At 43.8% G+C, this 18,890-nt stretch overlaps 1 protein-coding gene across 3 annotated transcripts; it reads left to right on the forward strand.

The window, feature by feature from the left end:
- Positions 1–1,766: 1,766 nt before the first annotated feature.
- On the forward strand, positions 1,767–17,103 carry CENPA (centromere protein A). Of its 3 annotated transcripts, none has more exons than XM_087923265.1 (6): positions 1,767–2,336; positions 4,699–4,845; positions 8,001–8,113; positions 10,894–10,971; positions 13,563–13,692; positions 14,992–15,052. In XM_087923265.1, the coding sequence occupies exons 2-6, from the start codon at positions 4,704–4,706 to the stop codon at positions 15,009–15,011; spliced, it is 483 nt and encodes a 160-aa protein (XP_087779391.1). In that variant the 5' UTR covers positions 1,767–2,336; positions 4,699–4,703; the 3' UTR covers positions 15,012–15,052. The 3 variants fall into 3 exon arrangements, with proteins under 3 accessions (XP_087779391.1, XP_087779390.1, XP_087779392.1); XM_087923264.1 differs by lacking the exon at positions 14,992–15,052 and adding an exon at positions 16,849–17,103 and having other exon boundaries at positions 1,768–2,336; XM_087923266.1 differs by lacking the exon at positions 14,992–15,052 and having other exon boundaries at positions 1,776–2,336; positions 13,563–14,148.
- Positions 17,104–18,890: the final 1,787 nt, after the last annotated feature.

Raw genomic sequence — 18,890 nt, forward strand, 5'->3', positions numbered from 1 at the left:
GGTTCTCCACTAAGGCTCCAAGATCCCTCTCACAGTTCCTGCTATTGAGCCTGGTTTCACAAAGTCTATATGTGTACTTTTGGTTATTTCTTCTCTAAGTGTAGGACTTTACTTTTTTCTACATTGAATTTCATTTTGTTAGATACGACCCAGTGTTCCAGTCTGTCAAGATCCATCTTGATCTTGAGCCTATCTTCTTGGGTGTTAGCTATTCCTGCCAGCTTAGTATCATCTGCAAATTTGGCAAGTTCCCCTTCTATTCCCTCATCTAAGTCATTAATGAAGATATTGAAGAGTACTGGGCCTAAGAGAACCTTTTGGCACCCCATTGCTTACTTCCCTCCATGTAGACTTAGACCCATTAAGGACTACTCATTGCGTATGGTTTGCCAGCCAGTTGCGAGTCCATCTAGTAGTGGTGCTATCTATTCCACTTTTTTCTAGCTTACTAAGAAGTAGGTTGTGATCTACTTTGTCAAATGCCTTGCTGAAATCTAAATATGTCCACAGTATTTTGCTGGTCTACTAATTTCCAACTCTATTCTGATTCTGATTCATCACTGGAGGTTTTTAAGAAGAGATTGGGCAGTCTGGACAGAGGTTGGACAGACTGGACAGTCACTTGTCTGAAACAGTATAGGTAGGATCTCCTGCTTGAGCAGGAGGCTGGACTATAAGACCTCTAAGGTCCCTTCCAGCTCTGTTCTGATTCTGACTTCAGCTCCTGTAATCCAGCAGAGGTGGGTGGGAAATTCTGGCATTTGAAGTCCATACATCTTAGACTTGCTGAGTTTGGAGAAACAGTAAGCAAGTGTTGTTCCCAATTCGGATCTGAGCCAAGTGTCGAAGCCGATGAACACTAGGTGCAGGTTTTGTTTCCTTTTAAAGGTAGTCATCCAACTTAACCATTTCACTTAGTGACTGTTCAACGTTACAACGGCACTGAAAAAAGTTGACTTATGACCATTTTTCAGACTTACAACCGTTGCAGCGCTCCCCACAAGTCACCTGATTTACCAGATGCTTGACTGCTTATTCGCATTTAGGGCAGTTGTAGTGTCTCCAGGTCACTCCTTTTGCAACCTTCTGACAAGCCCACTCAATGGGGGTGGGGAGCCAGATTCACTTAACAACCATGTGACTAAATTTAACAACTGCAGTGATTCACTGAACAACTGCATCAAGAAAAGTAATCAAGGGGGGGGCGCAAAAATTTCTCACTTAGCAACATAAATTTTGGGCTCCCTTGTGGCCGTAAGTCAAGGGACTGACTTAACTGTAGAGAACTTTTCTCAGTTTTATTTTCAAAACAACCCTATGAGGTAGGCTGGAAGAAGAACAACCCCAAATAGCTAAATTATTTCATGTTCATAGCTGCCTCTAAGGGCTCAGGGCCAAGTAAACTACCTCCGGACAGCCAGTTCTGATTTCCAGGGGTAAAAGGAACCTATTCCTTCCTTGTGGGGCCCCGGGACTGGGCCTCGGCCCAGAGGTTGGGGGAATCCCTGTGTTAAGACTACTGTTCCCCTTATCCGCTGCCGCTGGCTTGATGGCGCTCGAAGGACGCCAACTTGTGGTGACTAACGGACACTCGTGTTAACGCATGCGCCAATAGCAACGGTGCGTTTTTCCCCTTCTCGCCCTCTGATTGGATAGCAGCGACATTCAAACGGCCCAATTGACAGCGACGGATTCGAAGGGCAGAGTCAGCATTCCTGCCGGGGCGGGGAGGAGGAAGGTACTGTGGTCCGCCTATTGGCTTCGGGTCCTTCTTACGCCAGGCGTCAATCAATCGACCTCCAAAATGAAGGCGAAACTAAGGCTTCTCCCCCTTCCCTCGCCCATGTGTCCCGGGCCCGCCTCTTCATTGGGAGATTCGGTCAGCCCTGGCCCGCCTCCTGGAAGATTCGAACGCCTTTTCTGAAAGAGTGGATTGGCTGTCTCAAGCGAGGGGCGGGGCCCGGAAAGTGTGGCGCGAGGATCGAATGTAGCGGATGGGAAGGAGGAAGGGGCTCGCTACCCCCCCCGCCCCTCGTGAGAATCCCATTTGGAATTTCCGAGCATTGTGGCGTCACCGCCAGGAATCCCTGCCATTGTGACGTCACGGAGAGGCACTGAATTGCTGTCGTCGTCGTCGGCAACTTCTATCCCCCGCAACTTTCTGCAAGCTGTGGAGTATTTGCGGGAATGGTAGCTTATTCCTGGCCGACGTCTGTATTCAGCATCCTTGGCCAGCCTGAGGTCTGAATTAGGATCGCTCCCGTAAAAAATCCGCTTTGGTGTTCAGGCATACCAAGACAGAGGTTTGGCTGCTGTGTCGGCATTTTGCTACCCAGGTATGAACAAATTAATGGCATCGATTAATTAATTGCAGGTAACTGTTTCTTCCGGGAACCTCTAGGAAACAGTTCCTTGAACTCCCCTCGGTTTTTTTTCTATTTTTTTTTTTAAATTATAAGAATACAATACTGTGCAGCCGTTCTGGCTTTACAATGGTTATACCAATGCGGGCAGGGAATTCTGGGGAATGTAGTCCACCTATTAGGAAGTTACAAGGTGGATAGATAGATAGATAGATAGATAGATAGATAGATAGATAGATCTTTGGTTATTCGGCTTTTCTCCCGCGTAAGATTGGAAGTATCCAGGCAATGTTTCCATGAAGTCTCATTCATCATCTTCAGGCTTGTATCTTCAGGCTTGTGTCTTCTGAAGCCTGATGATGGCAGATGAGATTCTGCCAAAACGTTGCTACAACTTTAAAAGCACAACTACAATGACGTGGGGAAATACCGGAACAAAGCTGAATGCCATACATGTAAGTACCCGTGAAAACTTAAGAAAAATATATAATTTCACCATTCACACTCTCCTTGTTTGTTACATTGTTTACTAATTATTGTAATCATCATAGCTCCTTATGTTCCGATCTTGCCTTCTTCTATGCAACCATTGACAGAATTAATTTCACGTTTCATAGTATTCAGATTCCCCCTTGTTTTTTTTTTAATTCTAGGGTTAACCTATCAGATTCTGCACATGCTATAATGTTCTGTCGGAATCTCTGTTGCTATGCTTTCCTTCTTCCAGTATTGCGCCTGTATTATTCTAGCCGCTGTCAATACATGTACTATTAAATAAATTAAATCCTTCCTATATCCTTCTGATATTCCTAGGAGAAAAAAAAATCCGGTTTAAATGGAATACACTCCCCCACCGTTGGTTCCACCCATGTCTGCATCTGTCTCCAGTACTTTTTTGCAGCTTCCCTCGTTTAATCCCAACAACTCATCCGCTAGGGTATGGTTTACTAACTATTCAGCAGACTTGTAGGGTGGATCATTAACAGAAATAAAACCTTTCTCTTTAAAAAACAAACAAACAACTTCTTAAGGGAGTTTCAGCATTTCTGCCCATGTTTGCAAGCGCAGCTGCTAATGTTGGAATCTACCCATCCAAATTGCCAAAGGCCTGGTTTCTTGCTCATATAATCCCTGAAAAATACTTTCCCCATTCACTTGTGGGGAAAGATTCTTGCTCTTTATTCTTTCAAAATCCTGCAAGGTGGGCTGGGCTGAGAAAAAGTGGCTGGCCCTAAGCTGCCCACTCAACTCCATAGACTTATGCGCACAGTTCCCCAAACCTTGTAACTTCCTAATAGGTGGACTACATTCCCCAGAATTCCCTGCCCGCATTGGTATTGCTGATAAATCTGGTGGAGACATCAAGAATCTGCCAAGGTTGAGAAACTGTTCAAGTGGAAATTAGGTACGTCTTCCTGACCCTTGTCCCAGCTCCTTAATCACTACTGTGATACACTTGGTATTTTTTTTTAATCAAAGTTAGAAATTGGTTTTAAAACCAATCTTAAATATATCAGGAAGCTAGTTGACCAATGTGTCAAGAAATCATCTTCAGTTGCTTTAATATTGTTCCATGTAACTAAGAAGATATGCCTTGGTTAAACACAGAAATTCTGGACCCAACTGAGCTTGTAGATAATCATAACAACGCTGAGTATGTGCTAATTATGCTAACACTTTTTTGCACCCCAATCAGGTCACTTAGAGTTACAAAAATCTGAAAAATCGTCAGACAATATGTCCCACCATCTAACAGTCTTGTGGGTTATGACTAGCTGATCTGCTAGTCCTAGATTTGTAGGATTTGATATGCTATGTCATTATAATGGTTTGAAAACGGAATTTAAAAGGACCATCAATTGCTACAAAGGTAGCTTACCTTTTGTAGCCAAAATGACAAATCCTTGACTTATAACCTTTTGTTTAGTGATTGTTCAAAGTTATAGAAGCACTAAGAAAGAGACATGATCATTTTTCACATAACCCTGGCAATATCCCCATGGTCACGTGATCAAAATTCAGAGACTTGGCAACTGGTTTACATTTATGACGGTTGCAGTATCCTGTATGATCGTCCTTTGTGACCTTCTGACAAAGTCTGTGGGGAGGCCAGATTTACTTTACAACTGTTTTATTCACGACTGCACTGATTTGCTTAACAACCATGGCAAGGAAGGTGGTAAAATGGGCCCAAAGCTCATTTAACAACTGTCTTACTTAGCAGTGCGAATTCTGGGCTCAATTGTCATAAGTCAAGGACAAGCTCTACTCCTGAATCTCAGATGACCGGTCAGGAATTGTCAAGAGGTAATATTTTTGTTCTTTTCTTGGCCAGGCACTATGCGGCGTTCTCCATCATCTGGCACCAGAAGAATCCCTTCGACCCCTCCTTCCCGCCGCCACCAATCTGGAGGATCGCCACGCGGGAGGCAAACCTCTCCCCGTCGTCCTGGACTGAGGCAACCCCCACAACAAGCAGCAGGTAAGAAATATGGATCATTGACTGGAACCAAAAGTCTAGTGAAAAAGAAGAATGAATAGAGTAGAGTAGAGTAGAATAAGAATAGAATAGAATAGAATAGAACAGAATTCTTTATTGGCCAAGTGTGATTAGGCACACAAGGAATTTCTTTTGGTGCAAATGCTCTCAGTGTACATAAAAGAAAAGATACATTCGTCAAGAATCATCAGGTACAACACAATAATAGTCATAGGGTACAATAAGTAATCAAATCATACTAGGAGACAGTCCATATAAATTGTAAGGATACAAGCGACAAAGTCACATTCATACAGTCACAAGTGGGAGGGGATGGGTCATAAGGAGTGATGAGAAGATTAACAGTAACAGTAATGCAGACTTTGTAAATAGTTGGATAGTGTTGAGGGAATTATTTGTTTAGCAGAGTGATGGCATTCGTGGGGAAAAAACTGTTCTTTTGTCTAGTTGTTCTGGTGTGCAGTGCTCTACAGTGCTCTATTGTTTTGAGGGAAGGAGTTGATACAGTTTATGTCCGGGATGTGAGGGGGTCTGTAAATATTTTCCCAGTCCTCTTTTTGAGTCAAGCATTATACAGGCCCTCGATAGAAGGCAGGTTGGTGGTAATCGCTTTTTCTACAGTCTTAATTATTCTCTGGAGTCTGTGTCTGGGATGACAATGTTTGCAGTGTTCCAATATCTCGGGGGGCTGCCACAAAGAAAAAGGAGTCAAGCTATTCTCCAAAGCACCTGAAGGCAGGAGAAGAAGCAATGGGTGGAAACTAATGAAGGAGAGAAGCAACCTAGAATTAAGGAGAAATTTCTTTAATTCGACTTGCCTCTAGAAGTTGTGGGTGATCTTAAGAGTAGACGTTTTTAAAAAGAAACTGGACAACCATTTGTCTGAGATGATATAGGGCAGTGGTAGCTAACCTTTTGGGGCTCCTGTGCCCAAAGTTGCACGTGAACCAGCATGCATGCACTCGCGTGCCAGCACCCAGAATGCAATGTTTCCTCCCCCACGCCCCCTGTGCATGTGTGCGCACACACACCCTTACCTGCATTGCGCCTCACAGCTGATTTTACGGCTGGTTTGAGGCCTTTTTCAGCCTCCCAGAGCCTTGGAAAAAGCCTCTGCAAGGCTTTTCAGGCCAAATTATAGGCCCGTTTCGTCACTTCCCGTATTACAGGAAGTGACAAAACGGGCCTATAATTAGGCATGAAAAGCCTTGCAGAGGCTTTTTCCAAGCCTCTGGGAGGCCAGAAAAGGCTTCAAACCAACAGCAACAGCAACAACAACAACAAAAAAAAAATAGAAAGAAAGAGACTTTTTCAGGTGTGGGGCAGTCTGGGCAAGTTACCCCACTTCAAAGCTTTGGAGAGGTTGACTTGCAGGAAGCCCTCAATTTATGAACAGTGATATACAGGTAGTCCTCAACTTATGGCCTCAACGGAGCCCAACATTTCTGTTGTTAAGCGAGGCAGTTGTTCAAGTGACTATGGCTCCATTTTGTGACCCTTTTTTTTGCCATAATTGTTAAGTAAATCGCCGCAGTTGTCAAATTAGTGACCTGGTTTGTAAATGAATCTGGCTTCCCCGTTGTCTTTGTGAGGAATTTGCAAAAGGGGATCACATGACCCAGGGATACAGCAACAGTCATAAATATGAGTCAGTGGCCCAGCATTTGAATTTCGATCACATGATGGTGGGGAAGCTGCGAGAGTTGTCAGTCTGAAAAACGGCCACAAGTCCTGTCATACCCCTGTTGGAGTCTGACTCTGAGGGAGAGGAAGGACAGCTGACAGGAAATGGAAGTGTGGCTCTGGAGGTTGTGGAGGAAACTGGGGAAGGGGCACAGGTCAGCTGGGCAGTCAGAGGAAGACCTAGGCCCATCCCCTCTCCATCCTAGGGTATGCAGGGAGGAGAGGATAAGGAAGAAATGTGAATGGCATGGTCTATGGGGGAGGAAAGGGCCTTGATCAGAGGCTCTTTCTTTCATGGGCTGCAGCTGTGAGGACTGCTTAAAAGGCCGGACGTGCGTATGGGCTAGTGCTGGAAACAAAGTCTGAAAATATTTCTAGTCTGTTCGTTCTTATCCAAGTTTGGCGTCCTTCCCAGTGTGTATTCCGATATCTGGGGAGGTCTTCAAGCCCTTATCTTGCCTGGTTTCCTTAATGGCTTCAGTACGGTTTGTGTTGTTTTTTTCTATTTATAATTATAGGTATTTTTAGTTTGAATGGCATGTCCTCCTTTTTTGCAACTGTTTGTGGGGGAATTTTTTGTCTCCGGTCAAGGATATTTGGAGCTTTAAAGCCAAGCTGAAGGAATTAAAGGGGCTTCACCTGTTTTTGTGCCTGTGTTTATTTTGTATCCCACCCTGGTTATCACAAGTCCCTTTTTTCGGTGCCGTTGAAGTGAATCTGGCTTTCTCGTTGATTTTCCTTGCCAAAACATTGTAAAAAGGGAATCACATGACCTTTTGGGAGACAATAACGGTTGTAAGTGTGAACCAGTTACCAAGCATCTGAATTTTGATCACACAATCGGAATGATCTGCCACAAAGGTTGTAAGTGTGAAATATGGTCACGAGTCCCTTTTTTTCAGGGCTGTTTTAACTTTGAACGGTCACTAAATGAACCTTTGTAAGGTGAGGACTACCTGTACTGCCTGGAGATGATGATGGCATAGGGCAGGGGTTGGCAACTTTAAGCATTCAAAGAGCCACAAAGGTTGTAACTGCAAGCTGCCCCCCCCCCCTTCAATTCTGGAGGTGACCGGAAGTCTGTTTCCCCCCACCATGGAGTCTCTTCCTAGCACGGCATTCTTTTTCTTCTACCTGTCTAACCAAAAGCCCTATCTATTGTGGAGCCAACTAGTGACAGGGAGCCACAGCAGAGAGATGAAAGAGCCACATGCGGCTCCAGAGCCATGGGTTGCTGACCCCTGGCATAGGGGAAGCTGATCCATATAAATATCTGGCAGTTTTGGGCTGCTGAGGCAGCTGTTCTCAATCTTGGTGACTTTAAAATGCATGGACTTCAAATTCCCAGAATTCCAAGCCCTCAAAGTTGGGAACTACTGAACTGAAACCTCTTTTCCTCTTGGGGGTCATCTTCCCTTTGTTAACCCCCTCCCCCACTTTTATGTCCTATCCAGCAAGTCCTCGGAGAAGGAGGAGATACAGGCCTGGCCAGCGAGCCTTGCAGGAGATCAGAAAGTATCAAAAAAGTACTGATCTACTAATTGCCAAGCTTCCCTTTGCTCGTGTGGTAAGTTGACCGTCCACCCTGATTTATTTTGTTTTGTTTTCCTTCAACCATGGCCTACTTAGATGCCGCGGTGTCCAAAATGAAACTATTACTTATTGAATACTTTTTTTTTTTTTTTTTTTGCACTGGTGATGTTACCTGCAAAACGTCTGCAAGAAAACCACCAAGCTCAGAGATTCCCAAGGATCTTTCATAAAATTGTTGTGCATTTCGTGATTCTCTGTAAGATACCCAAATGCTCCTTTAACATCGCCACCCCTGTAAAAATTCAAAAGGATCCAGAGCCCACCCATGTGGTACAGATTTTCCAATTCGCTATTGTTGGGGGCAAGATGCTGGCTCCGTAAACCAGGGGTCGCCAACCTTTTGGACCTCAGGGACCACCAAACTCATAATTTTAAATCCCACGGACCAGAGACTCTGAGAAAATCCCCGCAAAAGTCTGCAGGAAAATTCTCCACCCCATTTTCCTACCAATCAATCATTCTCTGTTTAGGATCGCAGGATACTATCTCCAGCTCCGTTCTCAGGGTGGGGGAGAGAGAGAGAGACTGTTGGCTTCATCCAAGGAAAGCAGCAGAAGTCTTTCTTTCTCTCCCCCAAACTCCACCAGAAATGAGTCTTTGCCAGCGCAGCCTCTTGGAGCAGGATGCCTTGCAGGGTCCCAAAGACTCATTTCTGGTGGAGTTTGGAGGGGAGAAAGAAAGACTTTTGCTGCTTTCCTTGCATGCAGCCAAAAGCAGAAGAAAGAAGCAGAAAACAGCAGCCCGGTAGCCAGGCCAGGCGCGTGGGGCAAATTCCCCCCTCTCCGTCCTTTCCCCTCTTTCCTCACTATCTTGTGTTGTTCGCAGTGCAAGCGACAAGCCTTGTGTTCCCCTGGGCCATGTGGGTGGCACAGCCTTGTGTTCCCGCGCAGCCTGGATTAATTGCTTTGGGGGTGACTTTCTCTGCGGACCACCAAAATTTTCTCACAGACCACCAGTGATCCCCGGCCCACCGGTTGGTGACCACTGTTGTAAGCCACTTAGAGAGAGCTGTAAAGCGGTATGTAAGTCTAAGTGTTATTGCTACGCCCGCATACATATATACGCATACAAATACATGTGTGAGTGTGTGATTTTTTTTTTAAAAAATCTCACTGTAGTTTGCATGTTTAGGAATTTCCATATAAACAATAACATGATCTGATATTCTCTCTCTCTCTCTCTCTCTCTCTCTCTCTCACACACACACACACACACACACACACACACACACACACACCTGAATTTTGATTATGTGACCATGGGGATGCCGCAATGGTTGTAAATGTGAAAATGGTCATAAGTTACTTCTTACAATACCTTTGTAACTTTGAATGGTTACTAAATGAACTGTTATAAGTCGAGGACTACCTGCCTTTTGATTTAAAACCCACACAAGTGCCAAAGACATCCCAGCAGATGGCAGCACCTACCGACTTTGGCTGATGAAGAAAAAAATAAAATAGATTCAGATCATGTTATTATTTATATGGGAATTCCTAAACGTGCAAAACTCTGGTGAAAAATTAAAAAGAAAACAAAACAAAAAAACCAGAGAAAGGCAATGGCTAACCATTTCCTTCTGCCAGGAATCAAACTCAACACAGTCTTACGTTGGCTGGAGAGGATGGAATTTGCAGTTCCATTTATGAAGGGTCTTGTGATCCCTTTTTCCAACCTTGTGACAGGCAAAGTTCATAGGGGAGCTCAGATTCACTTAACAACCATGTCACTATTTTAACGACTGCAGTATGTCAACTAAAATAATAAAAATACTTCTTTGGTCTTTTTAGTTGCCAGTAGAAAGGGAACGGGGGAAAGCAGTGCATTCCTGGAATGCTTCAGATAGTTGCTAGGCAGCCCAAAGCTTCTGGCACGCAAGATTATTACTGGAGAGCATGATTGATGACTCTTGGCTATGGATGTGTCCCATTGGAGAATATACATCCAGGGGGTAGCGGGAAGACCAGGGTCAAGGGTGAAATGAATGATGTGCTGGCTACACCCAGGTAGCACCGGCATGTTCACTCCTAATAAATTTTCTTTAAACTCTGAGAGATGCGGCTAGAGACTTCTGGTTTGAATGGGGGTGGATTTGTTGGAGACCTGACACGGTGATTGTCAAGCACGAAATTGACATAAGTATAGCCATTTCAGTTTGTTTTAGTATATATTCTTTTTCTTTCTCTAAGGTGGGGAGGAGTGGAGATAAAAGAGAGTTGTTTTGGGAAACAAGCTGTTCTGTGCTTAGGCCCCTTGAGATGGAGATTTACGACATCAAGCAACGTTGAATTACTTCTATTGGAGAATGTGACTTTGGGTGCAGTGTGTGTGTGTTTCTAACTTCTAATATTGTGGGGGTAATTCCGGGTTGTGTCAGATCCGGAATTAACATGGACTTTGCCAATTTGATGCTTTCCTAAATAAAAGAAATCTTTTTTGAAAGATGGACTTTGTTCTTTTCTTTTTAAATGAATTTCATCACGTGGAAACCCGACCGTGATTCACTTAACCAATGTGGCAAGAAAAGTCGTAAAACGGGGGGGCAAAAACCCACTTAACAAACCTCTCGCTTCCCAAATTACTCGGCAACGTAAATTTGGGGTCATAAGTTAAGGACCACCTGTATTTGCCAGGCGGGGAGGGAGGAGAATAAGTTCCCAGCGGACCACAGGATTTAACAGAGCTACTCATCGCATCCTGGGACGAAAGAAACTCCCTTGTCATCTCTTCTGTGTCTTTCGCACCCCTCCACAGGTACGGGAGATCTGCCTGGAATTTACGCGAGGGGTTGACATGATGTGGCAGTCCATGGCACTACTTGCCTTGCAGGAGGTAAGATCTTGGGCAGGGCTGAGTGGGAGAACAGGGTTCATCTCAAGAACAGGAATGGGTGACACACACACACCCGCGCTGTTCCCCCATTCTTATTCTTTTCCCCGTGAGGTTCTGTGAGAAAGTCCTTGAGAGACAGAAGGAGAAGAAGTTGCAGAGTAGAACAACGGACATGCCAAATGCCCCAGGAGGGCCCTCTCTAGTTTCTTGGACTGTAAGGGTAAAGGAGGGAGTGGGGGGAATGTGCTTTTGGACATGCAAGATTGATATCACCCCTTCAAAGTACTCTAGACCGGAAGCAGCAACTGTGAGGGCTAACCCTAGCTTTATTATCAATTACAGTAACCAGAATCTTGCAAGTTGAAAAGTACTTTTGTTTGCCTCCTTGTCTTTACTTTTTGAGACTGTTAGGGATACACCCTAGCAGAATCTGCATGGCAGTCAGGCAGGCAGGCAAAATATGTGAGATAAATGTTTTTGTAGCTTACACTCAGTAAAACAGATACACAGTGCTAATTAAATAGTTTATTCCAGCAAGAGTTATAGCATAGTCAAACAGTCCATATATCATTTACTAGTTCAGTCCATCCGGGGGTTTATTCAGTTGCAAATTCCAGTGTCGAAAAAGAGGTCAGTAAACTTACAAATATCAGTCCAGTAATATATCTCCTCACAGTAGAGATATGAAGAAGTCACACCTCCTTTCTTCCTCCAGCAACTCAGCAGTAGGGAAACACGCAGTTAACAAACGATCAATCCATCAAACCAGTCAATCGTCAGCAATTGTCAGGTTCTCTTGCTCGCTCTTATGGCGGTTCGCACCCAAAATTACATGTTTTGCAGTTTTAAGTGACACACACTTAAACTTACTATCATAGTTTATATATATTATTTTACCCAAATTACGTTAGGTAACCTATGTTATTCCTAACAGAGACATTTGCCAAGTCCCCATTGCTTCTTTGGGCTAAGCTGCCTCCTGTTCTGTGCTGTGCTATTCTAATTCCCATTCTCATTCATGCCACACCATGCTACGCCTCCACTCCACTTTCTTCAGTCTTATCTATTTATCAGATATTTATCTAATATAAACCCTCATTCTGTCCTCTCATTTATCCTCAACAACTCTCTCTCTCTCTTTCTTTCTTCTTTCTTTCTTTCTTTCTTTCTTTCTTTCTTTCTTTCTTTCTTTCTTTCTTTCTTTCTTTCTTTCTTTCTTTCTTTCTTTCTTTCTTTCCTTCCTTCCTTCCTTCCTTCCTTCCTTCCTTCCTTCCTTCCTTCTTTCCCTCCCTCCCCCTCTCTCTTCCACTCCTCCCCCTTTCCGCAAACCCTTCTGCCTAAACTCCTCCCCTCTAGATCTATGTCATATTCTGAACCATTTGATCACAAGCCACCTCATACCGGCCATTCTCTGCCCAGCACAATTTGGGTGCCAGGAGCTTTGCGTGTCCCCACCTGTTATTTTGGAGGAATATCGTAGGATCACAGGGGTAGGAAGTGGATTGGTAATGGAGGCAGCAAACGTAAAGCTAGGAGACTTTCCTGCCAGTTTGAGAGAGGCCACAAAGTCTAGCCTGACAGGAGGTGGGGAAAACGCTCCCAAATTAACCCTGTATGTGTTCCCTCTCTCTCTTCCTCTCTTTCTCTGTCTCTTTAACCGGAACAATCTGGAACTGAACACACTCAAAACCGTAGAAATGGTGGTAGACTTTAGAAGAAACCCTCCCATACTACCACTTCTTAGAATACTAGACAACACAGTATCAACAGTAGAGACCCTCAAATTTCTAGGTTCTGTTATATCAAATGACCTAAAATAGACACCCAACATCAAAAACATCATAAAAAAAGCACAACAAAGAATGTTCTTTCTGCGCCAACTCAGAAAGCCCAAACTGCCCAAGGAGCTGCCGATTTAGTTCTACAGAGAAATTATTGAGTCTCTCATCTGTACCTCTATAACTGTCTGGTTTGGTTCTGCAACCCAACAGGACAGACACAAACTTCAGGGGATAATTAGGACTGCAGAAAAAAACAGTTACTACCAACCTGCCTTCCATTGAGGACCTGTATATTGCACGAGTCAAAAAGAGGGCTGTGAAAATATTTATAGACTCCTCACATCCTGGACGTAAATTGTTTCAACTCCTACCCTCAAAATGACGCTATAGAGCACTGCACACCAGAATAACCAGACACAAGGACAGTTTTTCCCCAAATGTCATCATTCTGCTAAACAAACAATTCCCTCAACACTGTCCAACTATTTACAAAGTCTGCACTACTACTACTATTAATCTTCTCATCACTCCTTATCACCCATCCCCTCCCACTTGTGACTGTGTGACTGTAACCTTGTTGCTTGTATCCTTACGATTTATATTGACTGTCTCCTGGTATGATTTGATTGCTTATTGTACATTAAGTGTTGTACCTTATGATTCTCGACTCTTGATGAATGCATCTTTTCTTTTTATCTACACTGAGAGCATTTGCACCACGACAAATTCCTTGTGTGTCCAATCACACTTGGCCAATAAAAGAATTCTAATTCTTTACGTCCCTCTGTCTCTTGTGTTTCTCCTCCCAAGGCAGCTGAAGCCTTTCTGGTTCATCTCCTGGAAGACGCCTACCTCTGCACCATCCATGCCAAACGGGTCACCCTCCATCCCAAGGATATCCAATTGGCTCGCCGGATCCGTGGCCTTGATCAGGGTTTGGGTTAGTTCCCTTTCTTGAGCTGTCCTAGCTGAAGAGGTAACATTTGGGGGCACCAAAGCTGCAGAGGAGTACCCCGTGACTGCTTTGGAGGAGGAGACAACCAAATTTACACACACACACACCCCTCCTCAAAATTCCATGGATTGGGAGTCTCGTCCTGCGCCCTTCGTCTTGCTGGAATTTCCCAAGAGTTTCCTTAGTTGATCTCTTCTTCCCACTTCCCTGCTCGGAAGGTGAGCAGAGATGGATCCAAAGACGAGAGGAGAAATGAATGGCCTGATCGCCAGGAAGGGGAAGAGCCATCCAGCCACCCATGTTTAAAGTGCAACCGCAGTCTCTGCCTTGGAACGGAGCCTCGTGCCAACGACGGGGACTGGAAAGTTGCTTCCCATTTTAGAGTTGGCCTTGTATTTTTGCACTTCCAACGTTTTAAAATAAAATCTTTTACCTTAAAAATTGTTCTTCGGTATCCTGCTCGCTGGGTCACCCTGTCCCTTCTTCAGCCCATTGCCTGATGCTCGGCAGACCCCTTCTGGGAACGCCCGATTCCCATGATTCCCTGCTGGTTGGGAATGATGGGCTTGAGCATATTTACCACATTTTTCCATTTCGTTGTACACATTTGATTTTATTTGCTTTACCTACTTTATCCACCCTTTTTAAAGGAAAGAATCTAATCCAGCAACTTCCATCGTACCCAAACCAGCAGCTGAACAGAAACACGTCTGAATTAATTTCTATTTTTTGTGATTCACGCCAGGGGGGTCAAACTTGTGCCCTGATTCATCATGCGCTGGCTGCGCCTCCCCCCCCCCCGCCCCCAGTTTAGCGAAGGACGAAAAAAAGTTGTGACACGTCACATGACAGCAACATGTCATTGAGAGTTTGACACCCCTGATTCACACATACCCGCCTTGCTTCGTTTCCATTTCCACAATATCGCTGTCAGTTGCAAACACCTGTCGGTGCCCAAGTGTCTTTCTTCAGTTCCTTCCTGCAGTTAAAATGGTTCCCAGTTCTGCTTTTTACTGATAGTTCTCCACTTAGGGCCATAATGGAGCCTGCCCATTACCATCATAAATTGTGACAGTCATAAACCAGGCCATCGTGCGACTGATGCAATTTTACTATTTTTTTTTTGCAGAAGTCCATTGAGCGACTCACAATACTTGTTCAGTGGATTCGTGGCTGTTAAGCAAACCCATTGCTTGCTGATGTGTGTGTGTGTGTGTGGCGAAAACTGGGAATACCAGTTTGCAGTTAAAAAAAATATTCTAAATTGTGGTCGTGTGACCGCAGGGTGCTGCAAAGAGGTGTAAGTTGGCTGGTTGCCAAGTGTCCAAAATGCAATCACGTGATCGGGTGTGTATGTGGAGACTTGGCTGTTGGAACTTTGGAAGCAGGTCATAAGTACCTTTTCGGGGTATTGTAACTTCAAATGGTTGCTATGCAACCAGTCATACTTTGAGGACTACCTGTAGTTGCTCCTGGTCACATCTCCATTGTTTCTATCAAGAACTGAACAATCCTTGACTTTATTTATGGTTGCCCTTTTTCTCTATTAGCTTTCCTCCATTTAGGGCAAACAGTTCTAAAATATTTTCCTTCATCCCTTCCCTCTGCAAAAGTCATCCTATGTTCCCCTATTGTATAAATGCTATTGGTTTTTGTCCAATTCCTTCAAAGGCTAACATTATTTTCCCTGGATTTTGCTGCTTTATACCCTTATTGTAACACCGCTGATCTGTTACCATCTCCAGAGTTTAATGTATAACTCTTAATTCCCCTGATGTCTGGTTTCAACTTGCTTAATTTGATGATACCATTATTTTTTCAGAATCTTATCTGGTCTTATCTGGCGTCATTACAAAATCTCTCTTGTGCATTGTGGTTGCGTGTATGGAGAAGAGCTTGAAAGAGATTTTTGGGGAAATATTAGTGTAGTAAATGTGCCTTAATAGTTCATGCAAAAACTCTCTTGGTTAACCCAAGTAGCACCAGAAGATCAATACCTCTGGAATCCTAAAGGTGTATTTTTCAGGAGGCAACTGGACTTTCTTGGTTTTCCTTTTGAAGATGTTTCGCTTCTCATCCAAGAAGCTTCTTCAGCTCTGACAGGATAGTGGGGAGTGGAAGGATGAACATTTTAAAAAATGTATGACAAATACCAGTGACTGGTGCTAATGGTTGATACTGGTTGCTGCCAGTGTCCTAGGTATCAACCAAGTATCGTCTTAAAATATACGATGTTCCGAGTAGCACAGGGTTTTTTGTAGTTCTGCTGGTGTTATTGTGGGAAGCTACAAATCTTGATGTGTTTTATAAAAATTCTTGGACATGGTATCAAGTGCGCGGATGACAATGGGTATCACTGTTGCATGTTTTTACCCATAACCATGTAGTTTTAATGGCCAGGTCATAACATATCATGATTTTTTTCCAGTTCTTGTTCTTCGATTCTGGCATCTAGTACAGCAATATCAATAAATTGTATGCTTTGGCCCTCAACAACTGTAATATCTGGCGTGTTGTGTTCCAAATGGCAATCTGTCTGTATTTGAAAGTGCCACAAGAACTTCACCGTCTCATTTCTGACAACATGATTATGAGTATTATGATTATTATTCACAAAAAAACAACAGTGTACACAACAAACGAGATAACTGCTGGGTTTCGTATCACAAATCACTAGTCGAACACTTCTCAAGCGTTTAGGACTGTGTGATGTATCAGTGGACTATGCGAGCAGATCCCAGTAAGGTAGCCTTCTGCAGCTGACCAGTGGTGATTTTGTCAGCACCAATTGTTTTTAAGTGCTTGCTTAGGTCTTTAGGCCACAGCATCCAGTGTGCTGAGTACCACTGGAACCACCTGCACTGGTTTATGCCAGAGTCTCTGCAGTTTGATTCTCAAGTCCTGATATCTGGTGATTTTTTCAAGTTGTTTCTCGTCGATTCTGCTGTCACCAGGTATGGCATTGTCGACGATCCACACTTTTTTCTTCTCCACAATCGTGATATCCAGGGTGTTGTGTTCCAAAACTTTGTCAGTCTGTATTCAGAAGTCCCACAGTAGTTTGGCATGATGATGATGATTATTGTTGTTATTATAATCAATCATTCATTCATTCAATTGATCAGTCCAGCCTTTTCCCAGTAAATGGTTTAGGGAGATGACCATCGCCTGCCAAGAAAGGCCCAGGAAGGACAGTGTTAAACAGACGTCAAGAAGGACCTTGTACACCTACCCCTCACCATCCCAGTGTGGAGAATTTCCACAAAACAATAAATTACTGTGAAAATACTGTGTCACTTCTGATAAGCTACAAGGCGAAACCCTGGAATTACATCCATCAGCATCAAAACCCGCAAACATAGAAAAAAAAATAGAAAACCAAGTGGGATGAAGTGGAAAAGTTGACAAGTCACTCAGCTGATAGGTCTTAGCTCTTCTACAGGTAGTCCTTGATTTATAACCATTCATTTAGTGTCTGTTTGAAGTTAAAGTGGCACTGAAAAAAAGTGCTTTTATGGCTGTTTTTACATTTACGATGGTTTTAGCATCCCAGTAGTCATGTGATCAAAGTTGAGAGACTTGGCAACAAGCTCATATTTATGTGATCTGAACAAGCAAAGTCAACGCGGAAGCCAGATTCACTTAACAGCTATGTTCCTAACAACGGCAGTGATTCACTTAACAACGGGCAAGAAAGCTCGCAGAGCGGGCAAAACTCACTTAACAAACATTTCACTTAGCAATGGAAATGTTGGGCCTTAACTGTAGTCATCATTCTTTTTTTTTTAAATTAAGTTGGACTTAAGCACAGTACATAAAATCCTATGTTGCAGCGTCTTACCAGTTAATGAATATTTCAGCTTTAACCACAATAACACAAGGGCACGCAACAGATACAAACTAAATGTAAACCATTCCAAACTCGATTGCAGGAAGTACGATTTCAGCCACAGAGTGGTCAATATCTAGAACTCACTACCTGATTCTGTTGTCACCGGCTCAAACCCCCACTCTTTTACCCTCAAACTAACCTCTATTGACCTCACCCCATTCCTAAGAGCTCTGTAAGGGGTGTGCATAAGCGCACAATCGTGCCTACCGTCCGTGTCCTATTGTCCCCAATTATTAATTCCTAGTTCTTATATTTAAACTTACGTTCTTGTTTCTATTATATTGTAAGCTTTTGACAAAATAAAATAAAAATAAATAACTCAGGAACCATCTATAGACAAGAGACGTCTTCCTTGCCACTAGATGATGCTAAATTCACTTTACAACCGGGTTGTTAACCTAACAATTGCAGGGATTCACTTAACAATATCTGTTTATTTTCCAGAAGTCTCTGGAGATTCTCAATCATGGTTGTCCCAAATGTCTTTCCCCCCACCCCCCCAAAAAGAGGCAGCTGGAGTTTGTTTTTTCCTTGAAGATGTTTCTTGGATGTATTACCTTTTGCCTACTGTCAGGCCCCGATGCCTAATGATGTGTTTAATCTTAATAAGCCTTGGATTTCAATGGGGAGGCCCGTTCATTGCACAGCGCCTGGGGGGGGGGGGAGACAGAGATATCTTGAAAAAGAAGGAAGCGAAAAAAAACACCCAATCTTCTTTTATGATGACACGGATCTTATCCTTTGGAGGTTCCGCAAAACATGTTCTCTTTGGTTTGACAAGAGGACTTCAAGGTCCCTTCCATCTCTGTTATTCTTTCTTATCGGCCAAGTCAAGGGGAAAAAAGAGGTTCTCAAACCATAAATTTGTCCAGGCTCAAGGATGAGGTAAGGGCCGGCCTCCATGTTGACAGTTATATGAGGTCAGGGGAAGAAGAAGAAGAAGAAAAAACACACACACACACAAATATTTTTTCTGACAAGAGATCTGGTGGGGCCCTCCTGCCCTGCAGTTGTGGAGAGGTAGATGAAGGAAGAATGACGGGTGGCTTTGAGGAGGGGCAGGAGTCTCCTCTCCTCCTCCCCTACCCACATGTTGAACAGGCTTGCTCTTAAATGCAAGGAGCCTCACCTGGCCAATATAACAATGCTCTGGGCTGGGCTCTTGGTCTTGGTCTCCCTGGCTGTGGCCCTCCTATGGTGGTTTCAGGGGGGGCTGAGATGGAGGAAGCAACCGTGGGAGCTCCCGGGGCCTTCGCCTTGGCCCTTAGTGGGGAATCTCCCTCACTTGCTG

This window comes from Pseudonaja textilis, chromosome 2, assembly GCF_049901715.1.
Source record: "Pseudonaja textilis isolate UNSWEBS1 chromosome 2, rPseTex1.2, whole genome shotgun sequence".
In the NCBI taxonomy this organism is placed as follows: Eukaryota; Metazoa; Chordata; class Lepidosauria; order Squamata; family Elapidae; genus Pseudonaja; species Pseudonaja textilis.